This window comes from Kogia breviceps, chromosome 17, assembly GCF_026419965.1.
Source record: "Kogia breviceps isolate mKogBre1 chromosome 17, mKogBre1 haplotype 1, whole genome shotgun sequence".
NCBI classification, from domain to species: Eukaryota; Metazoa; Chordata; class Mammalia; order Artiodactyla; family Physeteridae; genus Kogia; species Kogia breviceps.
Genome location: NC_081326.1, coordinates 47,266,685 through 47,293,707, shown reverse-complemented (window position 1 = coordinate 47,293,707; position 27,023 = coordinate 47,266,685). Strand labels below are relative to the sequence as shown.

Sequence of the window (27,023 nt, the reverse complement as noted above, 5' to 3'; positions counted from 1 at the left end):
CATTGGTGAAAGTGGGGTGTTAAAGTCCCCTACTATGATTGTGTTACTGTCAAGTTCCTCTTTTATGGCTGTTAGCATTTGCCTTATGTATTGAGGTGCTCTTATGTTGGGTGCATAAATATTTACAATTGTTATATCTTCTTGGATTGATCCCTTGATCATTACATAGTGTCCTTCTTTGTCTCTTGTAGTAGTCTTTATTTTAAAGTCTGTTTTGTCTGATATGAGAATTGCTACTCCAGCTTTCTTTTGATTTCCATTTGCATGGAATACCTTTTTCCATCCTCTCACTTTCAGTTCGTATGTGTCCCTAGGTCTGAAGTGGGTCTCTTGTAGACAGCATATGTACAGGTCTTGTTTTTATATCCATTCAGCCAGTCTGTGTCTTTTGGTGGGAGTAGTTAATGCATTTACATTAAAGGTAGTTATCAATATGTATGTACCTGTTACCATTTTCTTAATTGTTCTGGGTTTGTTATTGTAAGTCTTTTCCTTCTCTCGTGTTTCCTGCCTAGAGAAGTTCCTCTAGCATTTGTTGTAGAGCTCGTTTGGTGGTGCTGAATTCTCTTAGCTTTTGCTTGTCTGTAAAGGTTTTAATTTCTCCGTCAAATCTGAATGAGATCCTTGCTGGGAGAGTAGTCTTGGTTGTAGGTTTTTCCCTTTCATCACTTTAAAATATGTCCTGCCACTCCCTTCTGGCTTGCAGAGTTTCTGCTGAAAGATCAGCTGTTAACCTTATGGGGATTCCCTTGTATGTTAATTGTTGCTTTCCCTTGCTGCTTTTAATATTTTTTCTGTGTATTTAATTTTTGATAGTTTGATTAGTATGTTTCTTGGCATGTTTCTCCTTGGATTTATCCTGTATGGGACTCTCTGTGCTTCCTGGAGTTGATTGACTATTTCCTTTCCCATATTAGGGAAGTTTTCACTTATAATCTCTTCAAATATTTTCTCAGTCCCTTTTTTTTTCTCTTCTTCTTCTTGGACCCCTATAATTCGAATGATGGTGCCTTTAATGTTGTCCCAGAGGTCTCTGAGATTGTCCTCAATTTTTTTCATTCTTTTTTCTTTATTCTGCTCTGTGGTAGTTATTTCCATTATGTTATCTTCCAGGTCACTTATCTGTTCTTCTGCCTCAGTTTTTCTGCTATTGATTCCTTCTAGGGAATTTTAAATTTAATTTATTATGTTGTTCATCGTTGTTTGTTTGCTCTTTAGTTCTTCTAGGTCCTTGTGAAACGTTTCTTGTATTTTCTCCATTCTGTTTCCATGATTTTTGATCATCTTTACTATCATTACTCTGAATTCTTTTTCAGGTAGACTGCCTATTTCCTCTTCATTTGTTTGGTCTGGTCGGTTTTTACCTTGCTTCTTCATCTGCTGTGTATTTCTCTGACTTCTCATTTTGCTTAAATTACTGTGTTTGGGGTCTCTATTTCACAGTCTGCAGGTTTGTAATTCCTGTTGTTTTTGGTGTCTGCTCCCAGTGGGTAAGGTTGGTTCAGTGGGTTGTGTAGGCTTCCTGGTGGAGGGGACTGGTGCCTGTGTTCTGGAGGATGAGGCTGGATCTTGTCTTTCTGGTGGGCAGGTCCACATCTGATGGTGTGTTTTTGGGTGTCTGTGACCTTATTATGATTTTAGACAGCCTCTCTGCTAAGGGTGGGGTTGTGTTCCTCTCTTGTTAGTTGTTTGACATAGGGTGTCCAGCACTGTAGCTTGCTGGTCGTTGAGTAGAGCTGGGTCTTAGCACTGAGATGGAGATCTCTGGGAGAGCTTTCACCATTTGATATTATGTGGAGCCGGGAGGTCTCTGGTGGACCAGTGTCCTGAACTCGGCTCTCTCACCTCAGAGTCACAGGCCTGACACTTGGCTGGAGCCCCAAGCCCCTGTCAGCCACATGGCTCAGAAGAAAAGGGAGAGAAAGGAAGAAAGGAAGGGAGGAAGGAAGGAAAAAATAGAGTTATTAAAATAGAAAAAAATTAGTAAAAGTAAAAAAGTAATTTTAAAAAAGAGAGAAAGAAAGAAGAGAGCAACCAAACCAAAAAGCAAATCCACCAATGATAACAAGCGCTAGAAACTATGCTTTAAAAAAAAAAAGGACAGTCAGAACCCTAGGACAGATGGCAAAAGCAAAGCTGTACAGACAAAGTCACACAAAGAAGTATACACATACACACTCACAAAAAGGGAAAAGGGAAGAAAAAAAATATATATATATATAAAATTTTAAAAAGAGAGCAACCAAATTAATAAATCTACCAATGCTAATAAGCTCTAAATACTAAACTAAGATAAACATAAAACCAGAAACAAATTAGATGCAGAAAGCAAACCCCAAGTCTGCAGTTGCTCCCAGAGTCTACCTCCTCAATTTGGGATGATTCGTTGTCTATTCAGGTTTTCCATAGATGCAGGGTACATCAAGTTTATTGTGGAGATGTAATCCGCTGCCCCTGAGGCTGCTGGGAGAAATTTCCCTTTCTATTCTTTGTTCGCACAGCTCCCGAGGTTCAGCTTTGGATCTGGACCCGCCTCTGCGTGTAGGTCGCCTGAGGGCGTCTGTTCTTTGCTCAGATAGGCTGGGGTTACACGAGCAGCTGATTCGGGGGCTCTGGCTCACTCAGGCCGGGGTGAGGAAAGGGTACGGAATGTGCGGCAGAGGCAGGTGTGACGTTGCAGCAGCCTGAGACACGCCATGCGTTCTCCCAGGGAAGTTGTCCCTGGATCACGGGACTCTGGCAATGGCGGGCTGCACAGGCTCCCGGGAGGGGAGGTGTGGAGAGTGACCTGTGCTCTCATAGAGGCTTCTTGGTGGCGGCAGCAGCGGCCTTAGCGTCTCATGCCCGTCTCTGGTGTCCGCGCTGATAGCTGCGGTTCGCACCCGTCTCTGGAGCTCGTTTAGGTGGTGCTCTGAATCCCCTTTTCTCGAGCACCCCAAAACAATGGTCTCTTGCCTCTTAGGCAGGTCCAGACTTTTCCCCGGACTCCCTCCTGGCTAGCCGTGGTGCACTAACCCCTTCAGGCTGAGTGCACGCCGCCAGTCCTCTCCCTGCGATCCGACCGAAGCCCAAGCCTCAGCTCGAGCCTCAGCTCGCAGCCCCCGTCCGCCCTGGCGGGTGAGCAGACAAGCCTCTCGGGCTGGTGAGTGCTGGTCGGCACCGATCCTCTGTGCAGGAATCTCTCCGCTTTGCCCTCTGCACCCTTGTTGCTGTGCTCTCCTCTGTGGCTCCAAAGCTTACCCCCCACCCCACCACCCCCCGTCTCTAACCATGAAGGGGCTTCCTAGTGTGTGGAGGAAACCTTTCCTCCTTCACAGCTCCCTCCCAGAAGTGCAGGTCCCGTCCCTATTCTTTTGTCTCTCTTTTTACTTTTCTCTTTTGCCCTACCCAGGTATATGGGGAGTTTCTTGCCCTTTGGGAAGTCTGAGGTCTTCTGCCAGCGATCAGTAGGTGTTCTGTAGGAGTTGTTCCACATGTAGATGTATTTCTGATGTATTTGTGGGGAGGAAGGTGATCTCCACGTCTTACTCCTCCACCATCTTGAAGGTGCCCCCTGATTCTTACCTTTTAAATGATAATTAAAAGCTTTCTCATCTTAGACTAGTAAATATTGCTGTTACAGTGCTACTACTTATTTCCCTAAAAAGAAAAGTTGTTTGCTGACTTCTTGAAAAAATTAGAATGAAATTTGGAGTACTTCTCAGGGATAGTATCACGTCTAACCTCTGTCTCCTTCTGGCTCAGTCCATCCTTAGTGTGTTGACTGTTCTGACATTTCCATTATGACAGCTCAGGTATTAAAGGAGTCTGGACAACAAGGTTGTCAAAGAAATCAAGACGCTAAGTGTGAGCCACAAACCCAGTCAAGTTGCAAGAAGGGGATTTTCAAACGGAATGAGTTTCTTCCTGGCCAAGACTTCTTTGGTTCCCTGTTGAGTTGCAGGGCTGAGCTGTGTCATACGGGGCACAGCCTGCCAAAGGACCACTCTTGTACTTCCACGTCATTCATCTTGCAGATTCTGATACTCACTTGGTACTTTCCCTGTGTTGTCAGTGACCCATGTAAACTCTGACCAATCCGTCCAGTATTCAGCATCTTTAAGAACACAACCACTTTTCATTAATTACCCAGCCTTCTCCACTTTCCTCTTCTCTGTTTCTCTTTCCTTTGAAATAGGTCCCTCAGCATTCACTGCATACCCTTCTTGCTTCTATTCTGCCCCATTCCATAATCAGCTAACCTATAGTTAATGTATATATATGTACGTTTTATTATTAAAGGAAGTTCTAGAATCCTGTTTACAAAGTCATTTTTTTAATTCCAAAGAGACTAAGAAGCAGTTTCCTCCTGCCTGCAGTCCCCACATAGATTTGTAGCAAATAGGAATCAGTCTTTAGAAGCTTTAAATCTAAGTATACCCTCTTTCTCTGTGTTATCATAGATCCTATACGTTTTCTCTCCACATTAATATAGGACCAAGACATTTTTTACCAAAACAAACCGTTTTTATCTTTATTGAAATTCTATTGAGGCAGCTTTCCACCCACCCCCTGATAATTATTCCAGGTGTCATAGGGAGCTCCCTAGTGGGCAATAGTGTGTCTTAGTGGTTAAGAGTGTAGCTCTGAAGCCTACTGCCTGGGTTCCAATCCCAGCTGTGACACTTACTTTTTCAGACCTTAGGAGAATAACTTAACTTCTCTGTGCCTCCATTTTTTCCTCATTGGTTAAATAGAGCTAATAATAGTAAGAATTAAATGCGAAAAGACACAAGAAAAGGAAGTACCTGATAGGCAGTAACATTATCATCAGCCACAGGACCCACCGACCTAACCACACATGCCTCACTTTGAGTATACTCATGGGCCTTGAACTTGTGAACCATAAGCTTCTGACTTGCAACAAAAATCTCATCTTCAGCACTGTGTACCATACTTAGCCATAAGTTTTCAAACTGGTGCCCTTCTCTTAAATTAACAGTGGGCCAGTTGGTATCTGCTTTCCATACTAATCATCTACTATACATTTAAATTTTCCCATGTCTTGGTGCCTTTTATTGCTTACATAGGTACAGCATTTTCCATTTATTGCTTGATTCACGTATTACCCTCAGAATCATTCATACTCTCATCCCACATGGCTGTTCAACAGTCACCATTTGCTTACTAATTTTTTATTTTGAAGATGGTATTTTATTAATTTCATTTATTTCCATTGGAATCAAACCCTTCTTATTTGTATTTTCAACATGTGGAATTGCTTTTGTATTTAATAGCCAAATGGAGTTAGTATTTATAAAACACTCTATACTATGAAAAAGGAGATGGACAAATGATAGTGGCCACTGTTGACTATAAATGCTGTCCTTTGCTTGTGAACAGGGCGAGCGTGCTTTTGTTTCATACTGAAACTTTCATAAAGTAAAATTTTACAAGTAGAGGAGCTTCTGTATTTGCTTCTTAGCTGATCTCTTTGCCTCACCAGTTTCCCTTCCCACAGGTTACAGTAGAGCAAAGTAATCTTCACAGAATATTTGTATCATATCACTTCTTTTAGCAGTAGTCTATCTTGCCTTAACTAGTATCTATAGAATTGAGTCATTAAATTCTTCTAATTTGGAATGTGATCTTTTTACTTCTTTTCAATGAAAGAAATACTATGTTAATAGTCGAGTAAACTTAACTTACATAATGCAGGCCCAAATGTAGGACTTATTTTTTCTGTTTTATAATACCCCATGCCCTATGATGCATTGCTTTAAATTACTTTATGCATTATATCATTTAGGATCATATTGTCTTATATGCTCTCATACCTGTTTATATGTTTCTTGGATTCAGTTAGTAAGCATAAATCATTTTTACAAAACTTCAGTGTCCACGAGAGCATTAATTTTCTTCATTCTCCTCTTTTGTTCTTTTCGTATTGTGTCTTATGTACTTGAGGTGGTCAGTAAACATAGCTGATTTTTACTTACATTTCAGTTTTGTGGTTTGTTAAAACCAAAGGCACAAAGATTTCAGGTCCCTTTTAGTCATAAAGTGCCAACAACCCTTGTCAGTTTTGAAAAGAAACCCAATTCTTCATCTGTGGAACAGGAAATTGTACTTTTCTTTTAAAAGTAGCTCATTTCGAACCATAAATTTCCTTGCATGCCTCTTTTTTTCAAGCTTTAAAAACCATGAAATCTCAAATTGAAGGGCAGTTTATTTGACGTTACTTTGAAGTTACCCTCTTCTCTTCCATGTAGCCTCTAAAGTAGAGGTTGTTTGAACAGTTTATTTTTTTTAAATGGTTGCTTTAAAGATAATAGGTGTGGTGTACTAATCTAGTTTTAAAACCATAGTTATTTGCTTTTCTGTGGGATTATTGAACTAGTATCAGAATAAACATGAAGTCTTGAGTGTTTCTCAATCAGTTTTGTCCTGTTTTCTAAACTATACAGTGGAATCTTTGTGTTTTAAACCCAGAAATTATCAAAATCTTATTAAGAACTCCATCAGAGAATCTCTACCTATTTATTCTTCAGTTAATTCTCCTTTTCTTAATTGAGAACATACATGATAAATTTAAAACTGTATATATTTAGTTTAGCCTTTTAGTACATTTTAACCAGTAGCATTGTAATAATGCCATTTTCTTTTATTTTTCATTCCAGATGTCCTGTACACTAGATTCACTACAAATGAAATAGGCTTTTGGGGACTAATCAGATAACCTAATCACTGCATTCTCCTGTGAAGAAGTCTCTATCCAAGTTGAAAGTTGCTACCTTTTTTGAATGAATGTTTAGAACCCTTTTAATTTGGGAGCTTCTGTTTCTGGAGTTATGGGAAATTTATCAAAAGTAGAGTTACATATCATCATCATCATCCAGAATACATGAGCATTTGTTTATATCGAAAGATACTGACTAAAGTAAATTAAATAGATTTTTTTTTGGTAGATATTTGTGTTCTGAGAACAATAAGTTGATACTGGTTATTAAGAGATATATTAAGGAAGCAAAATGAACAAAGACTAAAATACAGCCATTCCTGCCATGATGCCATGTGTGTGTTCCTGGAAAATCTTACATTCTGCAAAAGTGAACACTAAACTAACAGGGCTTATGAGAAAGGTAGTGTTGGTACAGATTGCTTCCAGCTGTATAACTTTTTATGTATAGCCCTACCAAGTAAAATATCGATCCAGATGGCAGCACAGATATCTTCTGACATTTACACCTAGACCCAGTCCATACTTTGCAGCCATGTACTGTGGAGTTCATACTTCCTCCTTGAAGAGATTTGCTTCTAGTGGAGACCAGTTTAATCAAAACTAAAAACATAATTCGGAGGTACCCTTCATCAATTAAGGTGTTTTGTTTTATTTTATTTTGATAGTGGGGAAAGGTGTTCACATCTCCGTCTATACTTGCAGCCTCCCAAGATAGCTTAATATAAAAGAAAGTCAAGTAATTCTTTAAACCAGTAAAAGTAACCACTTCTTGCAGTAAAGGAAGGTGCTTCTGTAGGGGTTTTCTCCTGCCCCTGGTTACTTCAAATCATTAATATGCTGGGAATAAGATCTTTCACAACTTTGCATTATACTGACAAGATTCCTCTGTTTGCCAATTACATATAAACTAACTCTATTGAAGAAATAACCAGACAGTAGCTATTGATAAAATAACTGTGTAAACAATAGAGAAGATACAGCTAGAATAAATGGAGGTACGAGAAGGTCAGGTTTGGTACATCCTAAATTGGAGTATAGCCAAAATCTAGAAAGATGAGGTTCAAACTAGCAGAACTGAGTAAAAATTTTCTTTAGAGCAAAAAGAAATTCATTCCATAAAGCAATGTTTTGTGAGTATGTATCCCAACCCATGTCAGATAACCAGTTAATTGTGGCATAATTTCCCATTCTTTCAAGAGTGTAATGGTGCCCAGCACATATTAAATGAACAATCACTGCCCTCTTTCCCATTTAGCCTGAACACTGCCTTAGCAGTACCTCAGTCCAGGCATTACTGCCAATCTGATTTGGCATATCTTGTGACGTTATTAATTAACAACTTGCTGTAATCCAAGCAGTGTGCTAATTCCTTTACCAAAATAATTGTATTTAATTCTTGCAGCACTCTATGTGGGTAGGCAGTTTTTTGAGGAAGTGGATGCTTAAGTATTATCAAACTGATTGCAATAATAAGTCACTTCAAATCCTTTATGGAAAAGGGTATAATATGAAATGAATAATAGTATAAATATAACAAAATAAGAAAACAGTAAAATTACAGTTGATGGTAGATACTTAAGCTGAAGTGTTATTATAAGTTGGGAATGGGAAATCATTATAAGATACTGAAATAATGGAAAAATAGAGGACTCAGAAAGCCAGTTGGAAGATTGGGGCAGATGTATAGGAGATAAAGCAAGCCTTGATTTAAGAGGTGGTGAAGGCAGCCTCAGGTTCTGATTTTGAGATTTCTATTTTTAGTTGCTCTGAGCTTTATTTCCTATGCTTAAAAAATCCTTGAGGTTGCTTGTGGTATTCTTAAAGTTAGCTTTTTTTTTACTTTAATTAGGTGAAATGACTATTCCTTTTGCCAAATATGATGCCTAAGATAATAACGGTTCAGAATATAGAATGAAGAGAAGGATTTGAGAAACACACATTTCTGATCATGTTGAATTTGAGGTTGGAATGTCCAGTGGGCCCTTGATTATGCAAAATCTCTGGGTTAAAGATTTTTAAACTCATGAACCATAGATCATAGTGGAAATGTAGGAGTGAATGAGATCTTCCATAGAGAGTGAGAAGAGTAGAAGGCTTGGGCATGAACCATGAACACCAATATATCAGGAGCTGTCTGAAGAAGAAGGATCTAGTGCTAGAGAACTAACACTGAAGAGTCAGAGTTAGAAGAACCAGAAGAGTGATGTCAGCAAAGTCAAGGTAGTACAGTATCAAGAGGAAAAAAATCACTGTCAGGTGCTCTGGAGAGATCAGGCACCATTGGGAGTGAGGGTACATTTGATTTGGTGGTGAGCTCAGCATGGCCTTTGCTTGCTAACACAGTTCTTAAGGGGTAAAGGTAAGAATTGGAAGTGTGATCTCAGTGGGTCAAAGAGAAAATGCAAAGTGATGAAATACGAAGAAAATGTATCAATGCATCCTGATAAGTATCAGAAATATAGTGGAAATATATTATGATGACGAGGCAGGCTATACTTTAGGGCTGAAATAGACCTTAGAGATATCCAAACAGCAACTCCTTATTTTAACACATGAGGAAACCAAGTCTTAAAAAGGTTTAGTAGTTTATACTGTGGCAAAGCTAATAGTAGCAGTTAGAACAGATGGCATCTAGGTCTTCTGATTCCAAATCTACCAGTATATATAGGCAAATTCTAAGCTCAAAAGGGAGGGAAATTTTTTTATGATTTTTAATGTTTATCACACTGAGCATTTGGATTTATTCTTTCTCATATAAAAGAATAAGTTATGGTTCTGCTAGAGTATATTAATTTACATGCCCAATGTGTTAATATTGTACATATAAAAATGTTGATAAAAAGCCACTGGCTGGATCTAAAACAAAATGCCAAACTCAGTCATGTTGCAAAATTTAAGCAAAATGTGTATTCATAACCCATTAAGAGAAAATAATTTTGTTTTTGATTGGGGAGAATCATTAATATTTTTAAATAATGTTATAAAAGTACTAAGTGAATTAGAAATGTAAAATACTGAATCTTAAAATAACCACTCTTATTTACGAGTGGTATGTCTTATCCTTTGGCAATTGTGTGAAAATAAAGTATTCACAACAGTATTTTTGAACATCCATACCAGATCATAATTTCTTTAGTCTTTGGTATAAGAGCACCACCTATGGGTTTCTCAGATGTTTGGGGAAAAAAATTTTAAGCAAAACCTAATAAAATTATTTCTAGTTTTTCCCTATAATTAGTCTCTCCATCTCCACTTATTTAAAGGTTAAGAGTTGTTTGCTTTATCATAGATTATTCTCACCCAGTTTTTGGATGTGTCTCACTGCTGTTAGATCAGCTAATAAGTATTTCAATACTTATATGCCATTTACAGTGTTATACTTGTAAGTTAAACACAGTTTAACTCAAAATTATATTATTCTCTTTAATGTAAATGAATCTTTTAATGAAAATGAACAGTTTTCTACATCCTGGGAGAGAGATGATAATAGTTTTTGCCAGTTTATTTGTATGTTTGTATCTTCATGAGCTTAAGAATTTGTTCAGTATACTGCTACAAAATGCTTTGGCAAGAGGAGGTAAAGAAAGAAAAAACGTCTTATAAATGATTTAGGGCATCTTTTCATTAATTATTGTGATAATAACTCATTAGAACAAGGTTGGAAGCAAAACTCTGGCACTTCAGTGTTAATAAGCCCAAAATGGAATCACATTTGGATAAATGTAGTCTGTTTCTAAAGTATCAAATTACACTTTTTTGTAAGGGAAATTTTACTCTTAATGAAATTTAACAAAAAAAAATTGGAAGCTTTGTGTGTGGGCAATAAGATGTATGCTAGGCTCTTGATATATTATATCCTTGTGTTTTATGCCATGAATCTCTGTGTTTGAAAAGTGATTAAAATCAAGATCGCTTTGGTGGTATACCCTACTTCCAGGCTAGATGCATTTTAGGCATGAACCTGCAGAGGTTTAAAACCTCGATTGCATGTTTTTTTCAGGGAATGGGTAATTCTATAGAAATAAGTATTGACTCTTTGAGCAATATAGCGTGCTTTTATTTTGATCATTAGGGATACAAACTTTGTAAAATTACTTCCTAGCATAATTACCCTAAGTTGAGGAGACCATAACCTCTATTACACACACACATACACACACACACACACACACACACACACACACACACACACACACAATGGTCATATTGGCAGCTGCTCTCCCCACTTCTAATTGGCTCCTTCTAATCCGCTCTTACTTTAAAAATAAGCTAATCCAGTTTGTCAAAATTGTATCAGATAAGAGGTTCCAAGATTTTACATTTTCCTGAAGGTTTAAACATTCATTGCATTTTCTTGTAACCAGTGACTCTTTTATAAATTAAGGGAGAATAAATTGTCAGATTATCAGGTGAATTCTGGATTGGTAAAATGTGAACTGTGAGAGTCCAAGATAATGAAAGGAGAATAATACAGGGAAAGTGTTGGTAGTACTTTGAATTTATTCTCTATTCTAAAATATTTATATATCTAAGCACATCATGCTACTTTAATCACTGACTGTTTCAAGCCTTTATTTTTTAAATAATTTAGGAATCATTTATGACCCTGTAATAAAGTTTCGAAGTATTCATGGAATGAATTAAAGAACTGCTTTGAAGTAATTCTGAAGTCATGTTTTACTGTCTTTATCCAATCATCCACTAACTTCCTAACAACCCAGCATCTTACTAATATGTGCTTTCCTTTAATTATTTTGTTCAGAAGACTATTTATCTGATTTTTTAAAATTTAAAGTGTCCAAAAAGTAGTTCAGTAAAGTTGAACTTTAGGTAGTTTATAATAAAATAAATTTAAAAGTGAATTTTGAAAAAAGATAGATGGATCAACTGATCTCCATGGCTAACGCTAGCAATCTTAACAATTTTAATGTTATTCAGAGATCCAATTTGAAAACTTCCACACCTCTCTAAAACATTGTATTTAATTAGAATAAGATACTTTGACTAAAAGGGAAGAAAATAAAATAATTTCATTAGAATAATAAAAGCTTTTTAAGGTCAGCAATACTATATTTTATTGTATATGATTTGATGTGTGAAGTTTTTTTTAAAATAAATACTGATTTACTTAATGCTTTGTTTTAAAGTATAATAATTAGCTAAGATTCCTTTGACTATCTTCCAGCTTGTGGAGAAACTCCAGAACAAATTCAAGTACCAAGTGGTATAATCACGAGCCCAGGCTGGCCTTCTGAATATCCTGCCAAAATCAACTGTAGCTGGTTCATAAGGGCAAACCCAGGGGAAATTATTACTATAAGGTAATTCTGATACCTTCCTGTATTATTGTATGATATTTTATTACAAAGTATAAGTTCAGTTTCTAAGTATCATTGCTCAACATGCAGTAATATAAAAAGATGATTTTTCAGAAAATATAGTAAATTATATTTATCAGTACCATCTTGGGGTAGGAATAGCAACCCGTTCTTCCTCTTTTATTAGGGCATGTGTTTTGAATATTTTCTATTGGCGGTAATGAGTTTGCAGTGAGCCATCTGTATTCTTCCAGGCAATTTTTTAACAAAAGGTACACATTTGCAAAACAGCTTATTAGGATCAACAGTGTAATCTTTGGCCATTAGACAAATAAACAGGACTCAGTAATCCACTTGGAGATCTAACCCATAATCTTGGTCTTGTTAGTAGAGTCCTCTACCATAATGAGTTAAAACATGATTGTAGGCTATGTCTGTGTATAAAACTTGAAATAAGCTGATGATGGATAAATACTGTGTCTAGAAAAATCTTTCTTTCATAGCACTGAGACAATAGAACATTTGTTAAGAATACAAAATGAAAGATACTCCTAGGGGAAATAACCATAAGTTTAAGATCCTAAGAATAAATATGATGTAAATCAGAAAAATTAAGATTATTTTACAGACATTTAAAATTGCAGAGAAAAACTGTGGGAGTAAGATGTTAAGGAGGAAACATTCAGTGGAACTAGATATTGCTTGCTTAAGGAAATTATATCAAAGCTATTAGGAAAAAAAAAATTTGCCTGAAGGGGAGAAAAAAAAAATAGTGTACCTAAACAAAGAACCATGACACAGTTAAGAATGCCATTCCTGTCAGAGAGACACGGCGCAAAGGCATCTTTGACATTCTTTCATTAATTACATTTTTATAGGTAAGGATCATGGAATTTTAGATTTGGAAGAGACCTTGCAGATCATAGACATATATCCCTTAATTTTACAATTTTTTACAAATGAGATTGTAAATTTAGTCTATTTTTGAATCTTTCCATGTTCCTTTTTTATATTCATTAACTAATGAGAAAACCCGTCTCTTGAGGAACACAATTGTAGTCTATCCCCTTTTTTCTGTGGAAGCCGTGAAACAGGGACATATGGTATGTTTTCCTTTGGTTCCTCTCTGCCCTAGGCCACCTCTTTTGGAACACTGGAGCTGAGCTGTGGAAGCGGTAACACTCCTCTGTGAGAAGTATGATCCCTTGCTTGATGGATTGTTAGGATGTACCATTAAGGTTATCCTTCTGCAGCAGTACCAATGTTAGAATCTGAACAATATGCCTATTTTCTGTTACTTGTAACATGACTAAGTACAAATGTGTTTACAAAGGAATATTTTACCAGAGGGATTCCAAATATTTTTTAAACATAAAACTAGACTTTTTGGAGATTTTTTTTCTTTTAACCTAAAAATCCAACCCCAAATTAAATTTGCAGCCTACCAGCTCAGTTATGTAAAACTTGGAAATTCTTGCCAGCACAAAGGAGGTGACAGGGAGTACTGCCATCTGGTTCTGATCATGTGTTGGATCCTTGAGATTTCACAAAGCTACGCTAAAAACCAAGCAAAATAGTGAAATGCAGAACAATATTGGAGGTGAGCTCCACATCTAAGGGAAGATTTCCTAAATTCTGGATGGAGTTAACAAATTTGGATTTACACAGCCAGCCTCATAAAATCAGAAAGTAATTTTAGTAATTGTCCTAGTTCTTATTGAAACCATTAACATGGTAATACCAAACTTTAAAAAGATGACACACCCACATAATACACAAAGAAAGTCAAGTTTCACTTGTGAATATTGGTGTAATATCTTAAATATATTGTTCAAAAGTAATTTATACCATAATCAAATTCAGCTTATTTAGATACACAATTGAGTCAATATTAGGAAATATTAAATTAATTTACCATATTAACAAGTCAGAGAAAAGGTATATGATTATCTAGACTAGACAGATGTTTTAAAGCTTTTTGGTAAAAACAAAATCAACATTCGTTCCTGAGTTTAAAATAATTAAAATCTAGATAAAAGAGAGAAACTAAAATTACCGACTCTAAACAAACAATATTTAGACCTCTCCTTATAAAACTGGTTAAAGATGGTGATATATAAACATTTTTATCCCTTCCCTTTAAATCTTCCCAAATCCACAAAGGCCAGCTTATCCACAGTAGGTAGAGGATTGGATTCTGGTTCCCTGCTTGAAGCCAAGGAGTAGGGTCAGGATATTTTGCTCAAGAAAGGAGGCTGAAAACTACTAACCACTGCTTGAACTTTCATGGGGCTGAGAGCTTAGAAAGGTAGGAGACATACCATAATAAATAGGAATTTAGCTAAGTCCCCACTGACTCTGTGACAGGGTCTATAATACTACTCTGAACCACTATCTTAGGACTGGTTTTGGAATGGAGACCTAAGTGAAGGTAGCTACAAAACAGATGCCGTGGGGGATCATAGGAGGAGATAAAATTTTAAAAACAAAAACAGCACCAAAAATCTTTCACAAAAGTGTGCACCCCAAATTTCTAGAATGTTTAAAAAACTTTAATACTAACCAAAACAGCCAACAAAGTCAAGTTGGAACACAAATTTACTACAGATGTTGTACACTTTAATATATTGGGGGTTTTTTATTAACCTTTTTTATACCACGAACACTTTGGTAGTTTGGTGAAACCTATAGATCCTTTCTCAGAATGTTTTAAAATTTATAAAACAAAACACATAGCATTACAAAGGGAACCAATTATTCCTGAAATATAGCTATCAGGTATTTTTACAAATTTATAATATGATAGTACATATATGCTTATTTATTAGTGAGCAAGCCATGCTTTTAACAATTACTATAATTTCAGTGGTTTTGAGTGTAAATAGTTATTCTAGATCTCTAAATCTAGAGATCTAGAAACTGAAATGTAAGATGAAATTATCTGTGATTTCTATTGGTAACAGTGTGAGAGGTACTATAAAAACTATTCATGGGACTTCCCTGGTGGTGCAGTGGTAAGAACCTGCCTACCAATGCAGGGGACATGGGTTCGATCCCTAGTCCGGGAAGATCCCACATGCTGCAGAGCAACTAAGCCTGTGTGCCACAACTACTGAGCCTGTGCTCTAGAGCCTGAGAGCCACAACTACTGAGCCCATGTGCCACACCTACTGAAGCCCGCATGCCTAGAGCCCGTGCTCTGCAACGAGAAGCCACTGCAATAAGAAGCCCACGCACCACAACGAAGAGTAGCCCCCGCTCACCACAACTAGAGAAAGCCCACATGCAGCAACAAAGACCCAACGCAGCCATAAATAAATAAATTTATTTAAAAAAAAAAACTATTCATGGTTTGTTGTTTATATTCATAAGTGAAGGAAATGTTAAATTTCAGTTACAGATGGGTGAAAATAAAGTTGTAAATTTTTCTACTGAATTTGAGAATTTGAGAGAATAGAAACACTGAATACTCTTACTTGGACTTTATTAGACCAAAGCAGAGGGAAAGAAACTTTTTTTAAAAAACCCTCAAAAACCTATTAATACAGAAGAATACAGGAAAGGAGGAAAATGAGAACCGCACTCCCAACCTCAAACAGAAAAGCTATTCAATCAAAAAAACTCACTTAACCTTTAAAAGATAGACTATCCAATCAGGTTTATTGGTTGGTTGATTGATATGATCCCTCTCCAATGGGCTTGATAAGAACATACCTAAAACGGCACCAACAGAAAGTCTAAAAAATGAGGATAGGAAAAGATAAGCTATGGAAGTACAGATAGGAGAGAGCTAGTGCAGGAAGGTTAACATCAGTTGTAATTGACCTTAAGACACAAAGTATTAGTAACAAATGGAATAATCCACTAGGAAGATATAATCATGGTTCAGCATTGTGTAGCTAGTAACACAGCATAAAACACAAGCAAAGCAGACTGTGGGGGGAGTTACCAAGTTTGACCAGGTTTGACTAGTGCACAATTCAGTCGAAGTTTCTAAACATATGTTTTAATCTGAATTTAATGCATTAAACAGGAAAACAATTAGTAAAAATGGAGGAGATTTGATAAAACTAACAAGCTTGATTCAGTAGACGCATGTATTACATAGGCGTGTAATGTTTATACCTATTTCAGTGAATAGAGAATACACATTCCTTTCAAAGACATACGTGACATTTATTTAAAAATTGATTATATATTAAATAAAGGAATTCTGAATGTATTTCCAGACTTCACATCCTTCAGATTTTCTCTGATCATAATGCAGTTAAATTAGAAACCAACAATTTTTTAAAACCCATATGTTCAGAAACGTATTCCTAAATAACTTCTGCATTAAAGATGGAAATCACAGTGAAACTCCAAATATTTTTAAATAGCCCTAATGAAAGTATTAGATATTAAGACTGTTGGGGCTTCCCTGGTGGCGCAGTGGTTGAGAGTCCGCCTGCAGGGCACACGGGTTCGTGCCCCGGTCTGGGAAGATCCCACATGCTGCGAAGCGGTTAGGTCTGTGAGCCATGGCCGCTGAGCCTGCGCGTCCGGAGCCTGTGCTCCGCAACAGGAGAGGCCACAACAGTGAGAGGCCCGTGTACTGCAAAAAAAAAAAAAAAAAAAAAAAAAAAAATGTTGGAATACATTGAAAGAGTACTTAGAAAATTTTACAGCTTTAATGCATTGATTTAAAAATTATTAAGATGGAAAATAAATAAGCTCAGCATTTTCTCAAGAGTTTAGAAAAAAAACTACAGGGTAAATCTTCAGTAGAAAAAATAAAGATCAGAAAATAATTAAATAGGAAAAATAACCAAAAACTGGTTTTCTGAAAGAGTGAGGAAAATAGACAAAGACAGATCTGAAGGCAAGAGTGAAGAAAAAAGAGGAAGGGTACAAATAAAAATTAAAAAACAAGTGTCTATAGTTATAAATACAATAATAGAGATTTTAGAAGTCGTAAAGGAATATCATGAATGGTTTATACTGATACTTCTATACAATTAGAAGAAATGAATCATTTTCTACATGTGTTACCAAAATTGATTCAAGAAGAATTAGAAAACTAATGAATGCAATAGCTACTAAAGAAATTAAATCAACAGTCAAAATAAGATTCTACACCCAGATAGTTTTACAGGCAAGTTTTGCCAAATGAATAGAGAAGCAATTTCCTTAACCTGATAAAAGTTATCTGTTTAAAAAATTTAAAAATCAAACAATATTGAAGTTAATTTTAGCACTAAGGACCAAGACAAGGATACATGCTTTCACTGCTTGTACTTGAACCTCTGTCAATACAACGTTCCAACAAATAGAGGTTAGTGGTATAAAAAAATGAAAAGGAAGAGGTGAAAAGTTCCTTATTTGCCAATACTACACTTACCTACATAGAAAATCCAAACAAATTTAAAGACCACAGATATGAAAATTTAAACAGTTGTATGAAAGTACTATGTAAAGCTTTGCAATGATAAATTATACTTTCAAGATAAAGTGATAATTTCTAAGAAAATTTAAATGATCAAAACTGACTTAATGAGAGTTTAGGAAAAGCTGATTAAACCAAAAAGCATGAAGAAATTGGAAATCTCTACCCTAAATCATCTGTACTCTGAAGAGGCACAAGGCACAGGTTTGTAAACTGTCTTTGTTACATAAACTATTCTGAAATATAAAATAAGAAAAACTGAAAACTACTTTCACTTGTAAATGTATTTTAAACATCCTAAATGAATATTAGCAAACCAAATCCCTAGTAGTGTATATGTGAAGAGATATTTATTGATTATTTCTTTTGTTCTGTATCAGGTCCCTGATTTCATGCGTCTTAGTTGATTAAAAGTTGGGAGTTCCCTGGTTGCCTAGTGGTTAGGATTCTGGGCTTTCACTGGCATGGCCCTGTTTCAGTCCCTGGTCGGGGAACTGTGATCCCACAAAACCACGAGGTGCAGAAAAAAAAAAAAAAAAAAAAATTAAAGGACACTTGGATTACTTCCATATTTTGGCTATTGTAAATCATGCTGCAATGAAATTTGGGGTGCATGTATCTTTTCTAATTAGTGGTTTTTTTTTTCCAGTAAATACCTAGGAGTGGAATTGCTGGATCATATGGTAGTTCTATTTTTAATTTTTTGAGGAATCTCTGTACTGTTTTCCATAGTGGCTACACCAGTTTACGTCTCCACCAAAAGTGCACAAAGGTTCCCTTTCCTCCACATCCTTGCCAACATGGCTTTGACAGTAACCATTCTGACAGATGTGAGGTGATATCTCATTGTGGTTTTGAGTTGTATTTCCCTGATGATTAGCAATGTTGAGCATCTTTTCATGTGCCTATTGGCATCTTTGTGTCTTCTTTGGAAAGATGTCTGTTCAGATCCTCTGTGCATATTTTAATTGGGATGTTTGTTTTTTTGATATTGAGTTGTATGAGTTCTTTGTATATTTTGGATTATTAACCCCTTATTGGACATATCATTTGCAAATATATTCTCCCATTCAGCACAGCCACTATGGAAAACAGTATGCAAGTTCCTCAAAAAATTAAAAATAGAATTACCAGACGATCCAGCAGTTCCACTCTTCATATCCAAAGAAAATGAAAAAAAGTAATTTGAAAAGATGAATGCATCCCAGTGTTCATAGCAGCATTACTTATAGTAGCCAAGACATGGAAGCAACCTAAGTATCCATCAACAGATAAGTGGGTAAAGAAGATGTGATATAATAGAATAGTTCTCAGCTATAAAAAAGAGTGAAATTTTGCCATTTGCAACAACATGGATGGACCTACAGGGTATTAACGCTTAGTGAAATAAGTCAGACAGAGAAAGGCAGTTTATATGGCATCTGAAAAATAAAACACATTAACGAATATAACAAAACAGAAACAGACTCACAGAGATCAAGGAGAGGGACAAGATAGGTGAGGGGTATTAAGAGGTACAGACTACTATGTATAAAATAAATAAGTTGCAAGGATGTAATGTGCAGCACAGGGGAATATAGCCAATATGTAATAATAACTTTATATGGTGTATAAGCTGTAAAAATATCGAATCACTGTGTTGTACACCTGAAACTAATATAATATTGTAAGTCAGCTATACTTAAAAAAAAAAAAAAACTCCTCAGTAAAAGATACCATTAAGAAAGACTGACAGCACCAACTGTTGGAGAGAATGAGGGCTTGAGTGGATCTACATATATCTTGTGTAACATACATGCCCCAAATAGATACATGTTTATACTATATAAAGAGCTCTTAAATAAGAACAAATTGTAAGGTACAAGGATATAACAAGGCGATTCACAGAAAAAGAAATAGAAATAGCTAATAAACATAGGAAAAAGTGTTTCAATTTCAGTAAATAAGGAAATGCAAACTAGAACAATGATAAATTTATTTTATCCACCTAACTGGCAACAAATCTTTAGAAATAAAATGTTTCATTTTGCCAGAGTTGTGGGGTATAAGGTGCTTTTTCATACACACTTGGTGGAATTGTGAGTTGGTATAAACATTTTTCTCAGTGTTGCTATCAAATTTAAAGTGGAATTGTGTCTTTTGACCTAGCAATTCTACTTCTAGAAAAATTTGTCCTAGAGAAATACTTGTGTGTGTGGAGAGAACATGTATGTATAAGGATTCCAGCATTGTTCATAGTAGTGAAAAACTGGAAGCAGTCAAATTGTCAGCCTTTGTTATAGTTACTCAGAATATTTAAAGAGGAAATATCCTAGTATAATAATCCTTGGATAATTAACTTTATCATCACTTGGCTTAAGGCAGCAATCTCACTTTTCCGTGAGACATGTTAGTATAAAATGTTATTTTGTTTTTTCTCTTTTCATAGCAGTGGCTAATTTTGTATGTGCTTCTTATTTGACTTTTCTGCCCTTTATTCATGCCCATATTTTATGAACTACAAGATAACATTTGGTTATAAGTCATTTATGTAGAAAAGTATTCCCAAACTCAGGGACTTTTCACTGAAGAAGTTTTTTTGTTTGTTCATTTTTAACTTTTTTACTTGGCTCCCGTTTGTGCTCCTGAAAATGTAAGCTGTAAACTCATTAAACAAACAGATGAACCAGTCTAATCGAGAGAAGGCAGACTTCCTCTGTGTCTTTCAGTTCATCGGATTATGGAGTGGTTCAAACAGAGAACAATTTAGGGTGCTAAGAATTAGAAGTGGTCCTTCCTAAACACACACAGGGAGAAGAAAAAGAAAAAAGGTGCCAACTGTCTCCTGTTTTTTTAGCGTTATTTTGGAATTTCGTGTTACTTATGAAGAAGTATTGTTCTGGAATCTGGGAAAGAGATATAAATGTTAGAAACACAGAAGCAGTATTATTATTTGCTGATGATATAGTCATGGGCCTAGAAGATCCAGGAGAATCAGTGAATATATGGAGGCTTATAATAAAGTCCCCAGTTACTTGGTATTATTAATGAAATTTTTTTCCAAAATTTCCTCTTCAGTCGCCTTTTCTGACTTTTTATTTGTAGTTTTCAGGATTTTGATATTCAAGGGTCCAGAAGATGCAGTTTGGACTGGTTGACGATAGAAACATACAAGAATATTGAAAGCTACAGAGCCTGTGGTTCTACAATCCCACCACCATATATTTCTTCACAAGACCACGTCTGGATCAGGTTCCATTCCGATGACAGTATCTCTAGGAAGGGTTTCAGACTGGCATACTTTTCAGGTGTGTTTATAAATAAGAAGAAAGATACGGAACAGAATTCTATAGTATTTACTGCTCAGTCACTTCGGGACTCGCCTTCTAAACAATGTCCAATTAATTGTGACTCAATCTCAAGGCAGCTGAGATTGAGGAATTAGAGGCTAAAGGTTCAGGTACCATAGATCCGGGTCTCCAAAAGGCATTTTGTATAATCCTAATAAAATGATTAATTTTACAAACTAATGTCAGTTTTCTTTTTAAATATTTTGAATACGTTTATTTTAAAAGGAACTTTTTCCCCTGAAGTGTTTACCAGTATCCTGCATGTTACTTCAGAATGTATTTTTGTGTGTGTGCATTACTGTAACTTGTCTTTACACCTTCAAAGAAAAGACATAATCAATTTCACTTCCGTAGTTTGTAGTATCAAAAGTCTTCTTTCTCTCCCCTCCTCTTCCTCCCCGGCTCCCCTCCCCCAGCCTCCCTCCCTCGCTCCCCCCTCCTGTCTCCTCCCTCCTCCCTCTCTCTCACACACACCCCCGCTTGGGCACAAATTAAAAAAAAGAAAAAAAAATAAAGTCTTCCTTCTCTCATTCTTAAACTTTATCCAAAAAGAGTGAGCAGATCATACAGATATGAAGAACTCAGAGGATTAGAGTTATGTAAATTTTTGCTGAAAATCATTTTACATTTTCTGAAATTACATGGTCTCCTTTAGCAACATATGCTACTTTATCTCTTTTTTATTAAAAGCACAGTCTTTGTAGTATTTACTTAGGTTCTGAAGCACATTTTCTGTCACCTATTTGCCAGTAAATAAAGGTTGTTAATGGAGAGGTAAGCATTGGCCGACATCATCAGTGTGGACCTATGCATCTAATGTTTGGTTTTCTTTCCCTACCTCATTATTGTTATATATTTAAGATAGCCTACTAAGATAATCATAATTCTATAAACATTTCAATTCTTTTCTCTCTTCTTCCCCCTACTGTTTTGTTGAGTAAATTTATACCTTTAGCTCAGATTCATAAAATATTTTGCAGTTGTATTAAAAAATTATAAAATGGAAGTACCGTGTTGTGGTTAAATGAAATGTTAGAAATAGAATAAAGTTAACTTATGATAATCTCAGCAAAAATTTGAGTCTAAATAATGGGCTTGCAAAATATGCTATGATTCACATAGCAAAATATTGTGTGTATGTGTGTGTATATATATATATAATATATATAAACAACTCAAAAAGAATATTAAAACTGGATTTGAAAAGGTGATTATTATAGAGGAGTTTTTCTTCATTGCAAAATGTTTATACAATAGAATATTTGAAATTCTTAGGCAGTACATCCTACTGACTTATGTATCTTACATCACTTTACTAAATGTTCTGCAGTAAAATAGCTTCTGCAAAAACAGGATTGGTCTTTTCTCTTTAGATCAGCTGTAGAGATCTTCATGGAACAAATCATAAGTGTTTAATAAATTGTTGAGTAATCAGTAAGCCAATATTAATTTGCCATTAGAGTTAACCTATTTTTTGATCAAGCCCAACTATCATTTGGGCTAATCAACATGTATGATAAAAATGCCACTTGCTGTTACCTTTAAAGAGTATGTTTTTTCCTCCTTATCTCTCCATCTCCCTCCTGCTAATGTCCTCCCAGGGAAATCTGAGGAACCAAACTGTGCTTGTGACCAGTTTCGTTGTGGTAATGGAAAGTGTATACCAGCAGCCTGGAAATGCAATAACATGGACGAATGTGGAGATAGTTCTGATGAAGAGATCTGTGCCAAAGAAGTGAATCCTCCAACATCTGCCTCTTTCCAACCCTGTGCTTACAACCAGTTCCAGTGTCTATCTCGGTTCACCAAAGTTTACACTTGCCTCCCCGAATCTTTAAAATGTGATGGGAACATTGACTGCCTTGACCTTGGAGATGAGATAGACTGTGATGTGCCAACTTGTGGTCAGTGGTTAAAATATTTTTATGGTACTTTTAATTCTCCCAATTATCCAGACTTTTATCCTCCCGGAAGCAATTGCACCTGGTTAATAGACACTGGTGATCATCGTAAAGTCATCTTACGCTTCACTGACTTTAAACTTGATGGAACTGGTTATGGTGATTATGTCAAAATATACGATGGATTAGAGGAGAATCCACACAAGCTTTTGCGTCAGTTAACTGCTTTTGATTCTCATGCGCCTCTCACTGTCGTGTCTTCTTCTGGACAGATAAGGGTACATTTCTGTGCCGATAAAGTCAATGCTGCCAGGGGATTTAATGCTACTTACCAAGTAGACGGCTTCTGTTTGCCATGGGAAATACCCTGCGGAGGGAACTGGGGGTGTTATACGGAGCAGCAGCGCTGTGATGGGTATTGGCATTGCCCAAACGGAAGGGATGAAATCAATTGTACCATGTGCCAAAAGGAAGAGTTCCCGTGTTCCCGGAACGGCGTCTGTTACCCTCGTTCTGATCGCTGCAACTACCAGAATCATTGCCCAAATGGCTCCGATGAAAAAAACTGCTTTTTTTGCCAGCCAGGAAATTTTCATTGTAAAAACAACCGTTGTGTGTTTGAAAGCTGGGTGTGTGACTCTCAGGACGACTGTGGCGATGGCAGCGATGAGGAGAATTGCCCGGTAATCGTGCCTACGCGAGTCATAACTGCAGCCGTCATAGGGAGCCTTATCTGTGGCCTGTTACTGGTCATTGCCTTGGGATGTACTTGTAAGCTTTATTCTCTGAGAATGTTTGAACGAAGGTCAGTATCAAGACAAAACTATAGTGCTTATGCTCTCTGCAGTAAAAGCATGGCCCGGATATTTACAACACATTTTTAAATGAGATTAGCAATATATTTTTGTTATATTGTTTAGAAATAAATACTTCTTATGATTTATAAAATGACTATGAAAAGCCTATGACTCAAAAGCCTAATAAGAACATTAAAAAACAAATAAATACTAAGAGTTATGAGGTGAGAAAAGCCAATCTGTATTTATCAGTTCCTGTTTTCAGGTTAATCTGTCTTATAGGAATTCTGCAAGCTGTAATTCTCGGTTGTTACTCTTTAACCTCGGTTTTTATAAATATTAATTCAACAATTCCAGATATTTGAGAACCTATGTTGAACGCATTATACAGGTGAATAGAGAAATGAGTAGGAGTAATTTCATGGGCAGTTTACAGTTAGAAGGAAGGAATTGGTGGGTAGAATTAGATGACAAAAAATATAAATGTTGTAGGAGCTATAAAAGTGGTATAAAAGTCGAAGGATCTCAGTTAAGTAAGAAGTGGTTCAGTGTTAAAGAGTGGCCTTCAGGGAGAGCTGTCTTTCGTGTGGTAGAGGAGAGACTGGACCTGGGAGAAGTTGATGGCAGAGAGGCCTTCTAGAAAACTCCTGTGGAGACCATGACCGTCGGTCCCAGGAGAATTACAAATGATAGATACAACAAAGAAGTCACATACCAGACAGCTAAGAATAGATGCACAGTATCACAATAACCAAGTGCGTCTTATCTTTGATTCAGTATAAATGGCCAGAAAATGTTTTACTACGTTGCAACATAAGAGTACAATGAAGACCAGAGGTCTTGAGTTTAAGAACAAGTTATTCCAGGGCTTCCCTGGTGGCGCAGTGGTTGAGAATCCGCCTGCCGATGCAGGAGACACGGGTTCGTGCCCTGGTCCGGGAAGATCCCACATGCCGCAGAGCAACTAAGCCCGTGAGCCATAGCCGCTAGGCCTGCGCGTCCGGAGCCTGTGCTCTGCAACGGGAGAGGCCACAACAGTGAGAGGCCCGCATACCGGAAAAAAAAAAAAAAAAAAAAAAAAAAAGAACAAGTTATTCCAGAAAGGGTTTTGGTGACTCGTTTCACTCTTTTCCTTATGTGAAAAGTAAATGTGTTGGACTTGCTGAATAAAGTGTCTTCTAAGAATTTTCAAATACTTTCACCTAAAGTCTCAAGCCCCTATGTTCTTAGGGGTTTAAAGATCTAGTACTTTTATCTTTTACGGGGATATCTAATTTATTAAAACTTAGTGATCCAGGCCCCTAGTGTAAAACCGCATGAGGCTAAACTGTCTGCTTCATCTTTGTGTTCTCAGTGTAGGGTAGTATAGATACTCATCAAATGTTGGCTAAGTAAGCTTTATACAAATGAACAAGTATATTAAAATTCAGATTGTTTTAATTGTTGATAATTTAAAAATTACTGTTTTGGCTTGCCTTTTCGTTTAACCCTTTTCATCCCCCTGTTTCTCTCAAAGATCATTTGAAACACAGTTGTCCAGAGTGGAAGCAGAATTGTTAAGAAGAGAAGCTCCTCCCTCTTATGGACAATTGATTGCTCAGGGTTTAATTCCACCAGTTGAAGATTTTCCTGTTTGTCCACCTAATCAGGTATGTTACAATTTATTATTTCTCTTTCCATACCTCTTAAAATGAAATCTATACTTGTATATAATGGTAAAGTATCCTTGACTGGGTCAGAATTTTTGCAGTCACGTTAAGAATTAAATATATGAAAAAAAAGAATTAAATATATGGAGGATTTGAAATTATACAGTTGAGCCCTGAACGAGGGGGCTAGGGACACCCACCCTCTGTGCAGGTGAAAATTCACATGTCACTTTATAGTTGGACCTCTGTGTCTGGGGCTCAACATCCATAAATTCAACCAACCATGTATCATGTAGTACTATAGTATTTGCTACTGAAAAATATCCACGTATAAGTGGACCCGTGCATTTCAAGCCCATGTTGTTCAAGGGTCAACTCTGATTGTTTCATTGTATTTTAACAAGTACAGAAGTATACTTTTCATTCTTTACTTCTGATTTGGTTAGGTGATTCTTAAGCATTTTACTGTTTAGGATAATTTAGTGTGTCAAAATTCAAAAGCAAAGTTTGACAACTTATTTTCTACTTGAACTATTTCAAAGATTTAAAAAGGAATACTAAAGTTGATATGCCTAGTAATAGATTAGTAACATGCTAGATTAAAATAAAAGTTGAAATTAAGTTAACATTTCTACCTGACTTGAGAGAAAACTTCTTCACAGCTGGATTTTACAGTGCTTAAAAATTCATATCATTTTCTTTAAATAGTAACTCATTCTTTATTAATGTTTCTGAATTCTTTAAATTTTTGTGAGCGATTTTTTACTTCAGGTGTACAGTAAAGTGATCCAGTTATACATATATATTTATATTCTTTTTCAGATTCTTTTCCATAATAGATTATTATAAGATACCGAATATAGTTCCCTGCAATTTCTTTTTTAATATCTTTTTCAATGCTTACAACTGTGCCAGGGCTCTTAAGGGCATTAAGGTTTCTACATTTAAAATGTAAGTTTATCCAGAAACATTTCTAAAAATTGTTCCCAGTATCAGAATTAAGAAAAATTGATGAACATTGTTTTCCCAGTAATTTAATTCTGTTCAAAATGAAAGACCATTTCCTTTTTGATAAATAGGTTTCCAATTACAGTCGGTCATCTTATTTGAGTCTTCTAGGAAATCTTTGCAAGAATTTGATGTAATTTGCTAAGTAAGTAATTCAGAACTTCCACTCGTTGGAATTTTGTGTACAACATAGGAAAAACCTACATTGTGGCTTTTATATATTGTTGTCCCTGCCATGGGGAAGGGTTCTTTTTAGGTAGGAATTCAGAGGATGGTTAATTCCATCCACCCGCTCTACCATCTATCACCCCACCCCTATACCCTGAGGCTACCTTCAAGAGGTTAGTCAACTGTGAAGTTAGAGGGAGCACAGTCCACACAAGACAGCCCTTACTTCTAAAACCAATTTTAAGTTCAGGGGCTCCCAAACCATCCTCAGGCTTGATAATTCACTAGAAGGACTGAGAACTCATTGAAAGCTGTTTTACTTAATAGTATAATCTGGTAACTATTATTGCTGGGAAAGGATCCAGATTAAATCAGCCAAAGGAAGAGACACGTAGGACAGGGTTCAGGAGGGTACCAAACATGACCCTTCCAATTGTCTTTTCCCCATAAAGTCAGGACAGCGCTGTTCTCTCGACACAGGTTTGTGACAATATGCACGAAACATTGCCAACTAGGGAAGCTCACCCAAACTCGGGGTCCAGGGTTTTTATTGGAGCTCCATCACATAGACATGATTAATAGCACACGTGGCTGATCCCAGTCTCTAGCCTCTCCAGAGGTTGGCTGATTCTGCTGACTCAGCACTCCCATGCTACATCTCATTGGTGTGGCTCAGAGCCTCCACCTAAAATGCAGTGCTACTCTCT

At 36.4% G+C, this 27,023-nt stretch overlaps 1 protein-coding gene across 2 annotated transcripts in view; it reads left to right on the top strand.

Annotated features, from left to right (window-relative positions):
• LRP12 (LDL receptor related protein 12) overlaps positions 1-27,023 on the top strand; it is an 84,407-nt gene that overhangs the window by 50,993 nt on the left and 6,391 nt on the right. For both annotated transcript variants that reach the window (XM_059042544.2, XM_059042546.2), the window contains 4 exons: positions 11,907-12,042; positions 20,549-20,751; positions 22,395-23,499; positions 25,008-25,140. In XM_059042544.2, the coding sequence (XP_058898527.1) occupies positions 11,907-12,042; positions 20,549-20,751; positions 22,395-23,499; positions 25,008-25,140 (1,577 nt within the window). The remainder of the gene's footprint in view (positions 1-11,906; positions 12,043-20,548; positions 20,752-22,394; positions 23,500-25,007; positions 25,141-27,023) is intronic.